Raw genomic sequence first — 8,339 nt, 5'->3', positions numbered from 1 at the left:
ATATGTACCCAAAGCATAAGTTCTCCAGTTGTGGATTCCATTAAATAATGTCTATATAAAGGACAACTAGGATGTGACAACTTTTATTATAAACCTCTTAAGTATGACAACTTGGATGGACTAAGCACAATTTCTTCTCTTTGAAAAGTTCTTCACCTCCAGTCAAAAAGTACTGAATATTACCAAGGTAACTGTGCATGTTTATTCTCTTTTCTATATAGATATATATAAACATACACATACATGTTTTTTTAAGAGAAATCAACTGTATTTACGATAGAAATAAGCAAGTAAAAAAAATCCAAGTATTTGTATACATAGTTGTTAAGCAGTTTAAATTTTATTGACCTCCCAGTTTTAAAAAAAGTTAAATTTAAAGGTCACACCTCTAAGTCTGATGTACTATATACAGATCGTGCAGAATATGGGTATGAAGAGATACAAATGAGTCCATGCCCAAAAAGATTTACTAGAGTACAGGATCTTCATAAATACATATAAAATTCTTGAGAAGATAGAAGGGGACTGTCCAGGCTTTCTGAGACACTCCAAAATGATTCAAGGCACAATTCTACACCATTGTGAATACATACATTCTAGACTTTGTGCCTCTGACTCAGCCATCAAAGATCTGACTTCATGACTGATATCAAACTAAATGAACTGAATGAGATTCTGCTTCTTAAATGAAAACCACAGGACCTATAAAACATGTAGATAATAACTCCGAAATATGGAGAATACAAATACAAGCACTTTATTTTAAAAAGCAAACAAAAGATCCGTGTAAATCCAAAAGTGTTTAAATGCTTCCATTTTGGATAATTCAGTTAAGAATCTATTTAACATTGTTCTCAGAAACTAATGCATCACTAGTCTCTACTAAGGAAAATGAATCCTAAAAATTAACATGGTTTTCAGTAATTCAAATTTCACTATATAAAAACCTAGAGAGACCAATATCCAATAGCTTCAAAAGAAAAGCTAAGACTCTTAGATGTAATCAACTTTACCAATGTTTGTCCAGGTCTGTTTAATATATATACAAGGAAAATATGTTCACTCTATAATTTCTTATAAAATAGCAAGTAAGGAGTAGATGTAGAAGATGTAGAAGGGGAAAGAGAATTCAAAAAGTCTTTTTCTTCAGTAACTTTCACTTCAGAATCATCAAAAAGCAACCATTTCCCCTCATACTCCTTTAAGCTTTGTACTATATATGAAATTTTATTCTCAAATCCATTCATGTTAACGCCTGTTTGGTCACTGTAGTCCTTATTTCTATCAGACTCATGGGTCCCATTAGTACTGTTAGTCTCAGAATTTCTATTTTCAGTAATTGCTGTACTGGCCACCTTATCAGGATTAGATGCTTTGTTGTACAGCTCATAATCTGCTTTGCTCTTTTGTCCTCCAAGAAGTCCAATAGCTTCTACATTTTTTTTGTTCAAAACTTTACTTGGCTGTGTATTTCCACAGACTCTAATCGACACTTCTTCTTCATCATAATTTTCAACCACACCCTTTGCTTCCTCATCATTCAGTGGTTCTTGCTTACCTATTTCACACATTTGGTCAACCACAAAATTTCCCTTATCTAGTTCTAAACTGCTAAGGTCAGTGACTTTAACAGAAGCAGTATAATGCCCACTACTGATTGTAATGCCACTATGCATCACAACCGCAAACAATCCATAGCTGTCGTTAGTTGGCTTTGTGCTCCATTCTTCTAGTGATAGTTTAAGAGGCGTCAATAAAGGCGTGTTGATCTTGGAAAGTCCACCACCGTAACAATCAAACTCCAAGCCACTAGCAGCAAAGCACTTCAAATGAATAGTTATAACTTCAGGCATTTTGTCAAACAGAAGACTTCGTTCGGCTTCAGTGGCAGTTCTCACAGAAATATTTATCTTCTCCTATAATCCTCTTCACTGAAGCGAATTGTGAAATTGCCCATCTCAAGGTCTTCATTTCTGTTTTTGGCTCTGGAGAAATTTCAGAACTCTCCTCTACTTTGGAAAGCTCATCTTCCTGTACTGGCACACTGATGTCCTGAAAATCTTCTCTTCTTTCTGTTAAACTTTCACACTCCAAACAACGAGTCCTTAACACCAGTTGGCCTTGAAATAATTTCTCTACTAGCTCAAAACCAATTTGCTCTGCACCTTTGTTTATAGGCTTAGCTTCATTAACATTTACAGGTTTAACCTTATTTTCTGGAGAGTCAAGACCACAAACATTAGTTGTGTTATCAGTTTCACACTTCCCCAAGTCCTCTTCAAGATCATATTCATTTTCTTGAGATTGTCCTTTGGATCCTTGGTTTGTTGTTATTTTCCCAGACTACAGAATTTAGAAAGAATGCTGGGTTGCTTAGCTGAAGACTTTAACCAATTTATTTTTACTCTTGATTTCTTTTGTGAGGCTCTTTTACTATCATTTTCAGAAATACACTTCGGGATTATTTTAGAAGGAATCTCTAATGTATCATTTGTAGCTTTTCTTTTTGATCTAGTTTGTCTCTGGTTCTCTTCCAGTGACTGGTATACCTTGGACACTTTAACTTTTTTCTTCATGTTACCAAATTCAGAGTCACTTTTCCTTTTACCATTTCCTTTTGGGAGCTTTTCTTTATAGTCCTCAGAATTCCTTATATTGTCAGTCTCAGTACTGTTCATATCACTCATTTCCTCTTTCTGATGCAGTTTTTCTTCTACCTTAGTAGGTAATTCTGCCACATTTTTTACTTCTTCTTTTTTTAGTAGTTGGCATGTCTCTTGAATGTTTCCCAAAATACACTGTAATACTTCCTGTGCATCATGCTGTAGATATCCTTCATACATAGGGTTTAGTTCCCTGAGTGTGTTAAGCAGTCGCCTTGGTTGAGTAGCAAGTTCATCAGTATATTTTTCTGGATTTAAGAGAAAACTAGCCTGGAGCTGTTTAACTGAAATGATTAAGGACTGTAAACTGCATATCAATTCATAACTTGCCAAAGAATCTTCTTTGCAATTTCCCTTATCTCTCTGACTGGCTTCATCCTTTAGAGCTTCTTTCTTCCTTGAAATAATGTTAAATAAGTGCTTCACTCCAGATTTAAAAGCAGGACAAAAATATAATACCTGAAGTATACTGTTAAGGTAACAAGTATTGCTGAGATTATTCAGTCCCACAAATGGTAACAAGTTTTCCCTCTTCTCACAGTTTATAGGTGAGGACTGTGCTACAAGCACAACATTGCCTTTTTAATCTCTGATTTTATTGATTTGGGTCTTTTCTTTCTTTTTTTTTTTTTTTAGTTAGTTGGGCCAATGTTCAATTTTGTTTATTTTTTCAAAACAACAGCTCTTCGTTTTGCTGATCTTTTGTAATTTTTTTTTATTCTGTACGGTTTCTGATGAGAAGTCTTCTGTGAGTCTAATTGGAGATCCTCTGAGAGTAATCTGACATTTCTCTCTTGCACATTTTAGAATCTTTCTTTTACGTTTCACTGTGGTGAGTATGATTACAATGTGTTGTGGTGAGGATCTCTTCTGGTCATGTTTATTGGGAATTCTATGTGCTTCCTGTACTTAGATGTCCCTTTCTTTCTCCAAACCTGGCAAGTTTTCTGCTAGTATCTCACTAAATAGGCCTTCTAATCCTACTTTCTCTCAATGCCTTCATGAACTCCTAGGACCTGAATGTTGTTTTTTTTTAATAGTATCCTGTAGATTCCCAACAATATTTTTTTAGATTTTAAATTTTCTCTTCTTTTCTTTGCTTTGACTATTTACTTTCCTGTGCTCTGTCTTCTAATTCTGATATTCTCTCTTCTGCCTCGCTAATTCTGTTTTTAAGGCTCTCAAATGTGTTTTTCATTTGTTCTATTGAATTCTTCATTTCATTTAGATTTCTCTTCAATATCTCAATTTCATGTTCTACTAAGTTCCTCATTTCATTTTGATTCCTCCTTAAGATTTCATTTTCATGAAAGCAATTTTCTGTCATGTTCAAGTGTTTGTTTTTGATAACTTCTAAATGTTCTTATCATAAATTCCATTTCTTGCATTTCTTCTATCTCATAATCTTCATAATCTTGTATTGGAGTGCCATGTTCTTTTGGGAGAGTCATGATGTCTTCCTTTTTCCTGTTTCCTTGGTTTTTGTGTTGTTTGGCATTGTGGAGATATCTTTGGTTTCTTCTTCTTTTATTTTCCACTGTTGTGGCTTTTCTCATTATATATGACTCTAGATTAAGTGGACAGTCTGCTTTTGGTGAATCTCTAGAGGCTTGTTTGGCCAGAGAACTCTGTTCAGTTCTTCATGGTTAAGGGTGTGTCAAATGTGACACATCCAGGTTTGGTGTGGTAAATCTTCTCTCTCTCTCTCTCTCTCTCTCTCTCTCTTTTTTTTATTCTGAAGGGAAGTAATTCTGTTCAGCTTAGCTCTTCTCCTCGATGGCAATCAGTGCCTGAGCACTAGCCCCAATGGGTATAATATTAATCTGCTCTGTCCCAAGGACCACATAAATGTTCTGTGTAATCCTCAGTGTAAGCTCAGATTCCCCTGCAATGTCTCTCACCGGATAGCCAAGACCCCCTAAGCTTGTCACATCTCCCACCAAGACTACTACCACCTCAACCACACTGTGAGTTCTCCCTCAGTTTTTTTTTTTTTTCCACAGTCCCAGTTCATAAGCTCCACACATTCACTAGGTCTTAGTCTCCCCACCAGAGTCAGATTTTTCTGCTTGGCTGAGGGCAGGTGCAGCCCCAAGCTGGCACATCTGTTACGTATGTCCAAAATTGCACCCTCTCTATAGTTTCGCACTCCTTTTTAAGGTGAGTGGAGAGAGAGAATCGTGTCCATACCATCCCTCTTATTTTTTTTTTCTCTACTCTACTTAGGATGTACTTTCCCCCATGGGGCTTCAAGTCTGGTTCCCTCTAAGCTCTTCCTGCCACTTTTCTGCCAGTGTATTGGGCTACTGTGGTTTTGCCTCACCTGTCTTTCCAGCACTGGTGTGGAAGAGACTCTCGGCAGTTGTGCTCCCAAGCCATGGGCGCCCATGCCCTCCACGTAGATCCACTGTGTTCCTCTAATGCCTGAAGAATTTCCTCTGCTTTTTTTTCCCTAACTCTTCTCTGGGACTACACTATCTCCACTTTTATTAAACTATCTTTTCCTGGAATATCAGTGAACTCCCTCCCTATTCTGCCACCTTGGAGCCGACCATTGATTGTACCAGTTTCTAAGGAGGAGATTGAACCAATATGCTGCATGGATAATTTTTAAGAATTTATTTACTATTTATTTAAAAGGCACAGTGGATGGGGAGAGATAGAGATAGATAGGGATAGTGATAGAGATAGAGATAGAGATAGGGATAGAGACAGAGACAAAGAGAGAGAGAGAGAGAGAGAGAGAGAGAGAGAGAGAGATCTTCCATCTTCTGTTTCACTACCCATATATCTGCTACAGCCAGGTCTGGGCAATGTTGAACTCCATATAGGCCTCCCACATGAGTGGTAGATGCCCAAGAACTTAGGTCAACACCCATTGCCTTGCCAGGCACGTGTGCACCAAGCTGGATGAAAAGAACAAAGGCAAGGCCTCTAACTGGCATTTCAAAGTAGGATGCCAACATCACAAGTTGCAACTTAACCCACTGAGCCACAACTCTGGCCACATTTGCACAGTTTATTCAACTGTGAGGAAAACTCACACAATTACTTTCCATGTATGGGTAGAATGAGGGAGAGGCAGAATTATATAATGATATTTTATAAAACTGTATGGAACAATACCAAAATTATAGAAAATGTTATCCATAGTAGCAACATACGTATACTGTCTAGCAACATGAGAGAATATTCATGAATAAACTAATAGATAATTTAGTGAGTATTCCCTATGGAACTTGAAGTAGCATGACTACTGTTTCCTTTTGTTTGAATTATTATGTTAAAAATATTGATATTAAGCTCTTAGTATCATATGTTTTTTTGTTTGTTTTTTGTTTTGTTTTGTTTTGTTTTGACAGGCAGAATGGACAGTGAGAGAGAGAGACAGAGAGAAAGGTCTTCCTTTTTGCTGTTGGTTCACCCTCCAATGGCCACTGTGGCCAGCGCATCTCGCTGATCCAAAGCCAGGAGCCAGGTGCTTCTCCTGGTCTCCCATGCAGGTGTAGGGCCCAAGGACTTGGGCCATTCTCCAATGCCTTCCTGAGCCACAGGAGAGAGCTGCACTGGAAGAGGAGCAACTGGGACACAATCCAGCACCCTGACAGGGACTAGGACCCAGGGTGCCAGCACCACAGGCAGAGGATTATCCTAGTGAGCCGTGGCACCGGCCACCATTTCGAGTTTTTAAAAAAATATTTCAGGCTGGCGCCACAGCTCAATAGGCTAATCCTCCGCCTTATGGTGCAGGCACACCGGGTTCTAGTCTTGGTCAGGGCACCAGATTCTGTCCTGGTTGCCCCTCTTCCAGGCCAGCTCTCTGCTGTGGCCTGGGAGTGCAGAGGAGGATGGCCCAAGTGCTTGGGCCCTGCACCCACATGGGAGACTAGGAGAAGCACCTGGCTCCTGGCTTTGGATCAGTGCGGTATGCTGGCTGCAGCGGCCATTGGAGGGTGAACCAACAGTAAAGGAAGACCTTTCTCTCTCTCTCTCTCTCTCTCTCTCTCACTGTCCACTCTGCCTGTCAAAAAAATTTAAAAAAAATATTTCAGACCCCACAAATATGGGAGAACATGTGATATCTGTCTTTCTGTGTCTTGCATTTTTTTGTCTCAACACAGTGTACTCTAGTTCCACCCCTTTGACTGCAATTGACATGCAGGATATCATTACTTTATATAGCTAAATAATAGTCCATTGCACTTTATCCATTCTTCTGATGATGGACACGTTGGTTGTTTCCATATTTTGGCTATTGTGAATAGTGCTGCTGTAAATATGGCTGTTCAAGTATCTCTTTGATACAACGACTTCATGTCTTTTGAATATAAATCTAGAAATGGGATCTCCATATTACATGGACTTCTAAGAAATTTCCATAATGTTTTCCACAGTGGCTGCGCTAATTTACATTCCCAGCAACCGTGTTTAAGAGTTCCCTTTTTCTTCTTACTGGTACTTGTTACTGTCTTTTTGGAAAATAGCCATTCTGACAGTTTTGAGGTGATATTTCATTGTGATTTGATTTGAATCTTTCAGAATTTCTACATAAGTGATATGTTGCATGTGAACAAAAACAGTTTTATTACTTCCTTCTCAAATTGTATTCTCTCTTTTTTTCTATTATTAGCCTATTAGCCAGAACTTTTTTTTTTTTTTTGACAGGCAGAGTGGACAGTGAGAGAGAGAGAGAGAGAGAGAGAGAGAGAAAGGTCTTCCTTTACCGTTGTTTCAGCCTCCATCGGCTGCTGCAGCTGGTGTGCTGTGGCCAGCGCGCTGAGGCCAGCGTACTGCATTGATCCAAAGCCAGGAGCCAGGTGCTTCTCCTGGTCTCCCATGTGGGTGCAGGGCCCAAGCACTTGGGCCATCCTCCACTGCACTCCTGGGTCACAGCAGAGAAATGGACTGGAAGAGGGGCAACCGGGACAGAATCCGACACCCTGACCAGGACCAAAGGCAGAGGATTAGCCTATTGAGCCACAGAGCTAGCCAAATTAGCCAGAACTTTCAGTATGATTTTGAATGTAGTTGTAAGATGGGATATTCTGGTTTTGTTCTGGATGATCATTATTTGTTCTTCATTGAACTTCTTTATCAATTTGAAGAAGTTCTTCTCTATTCCTAGTTTGCTGGAATTTACATCATGAATGGTTGAAGGATTAAATGAAATGTTTTTCTTACATCCACGGATATGACCATGTGAATTGTCTGTTCTGTAGTCTGTTGATCTAATTGTTTACACAGATTGATTTTTGAACGATGCGCCATCCTTTAACCCTTTGATAAACCCCATGTAATTGTGATGAAAACTTTTTTTGTTGTGTTCAGTGTTTTTAATTTATGTTCATGAGCTATATCATTCCATCACTTATTTTTCTTTACTATCATTGGATTTGAGACAAATATGCAATTTTTATAATAAAGTAAGAAATTTAATATACATAAACATAAGGAATATAGAGAAGTCTTTTCACTAGGATACATTGTCTACAGACTTCCATGACAACACATGAAAAGATGTTCCTCAACAATTGCCAATTTTAAAGGATCCCACAACTGAATCACATTGGCCAGCATTGTGATGTAGCAGGTTGAACCTCTGCCTGCAGGGCTGGCAGCACATATCAGTGCTGATTCTTGTCCTGGCTTCTCCTCTTCCAATCCAGCTCTCTGCTT

General features: G+C 38.6%; 1 protein-coding gene across 1 annotated transcript; it reads right to left on the bottom strand.

Moving 5' to 3' along the window:
- Positions 1–300: 300 nt before the first annotated feature.
- On the bottom strand, positions 301–7,931 carry LOC133765280 (ubiquitin carboxyl-terminal hydrolase 1-like). Its single transcript, XM_062198899.1, is given in 4 exon segments — positions 301–1,884; positions 1,886–2,342; positions 2,345–3,218; positions 7,845–7,931. Coding segments are annotated over 4 exon segments (2,238 nt in total). The 3' UTR covers positions 301–1,064.
- Between the last annotated feature and the right edge of the window lie 408 nt (positions 7,932–8,339).

This window comes from Lepus europaeus, chromosome 8 (assembly GCF_033115175.1).
Source record: "Lepus europaeus isolate LE1 chromosome 8, mLepTim1.pri, whole genome shotgun sequence".
Taxonomy (NCBI): domain Eukaryota; kingdom Metazoa; phylum Chordata; class Mammalia; order Lagomorpha; family Leporidae; genus Lepus; species Lepus europaeus.
The sequence above is the reverse complement of the archived record's forward strand: the minus strand, read 5'-3'. Positions and strand labels throughout refer to the sequence as shown.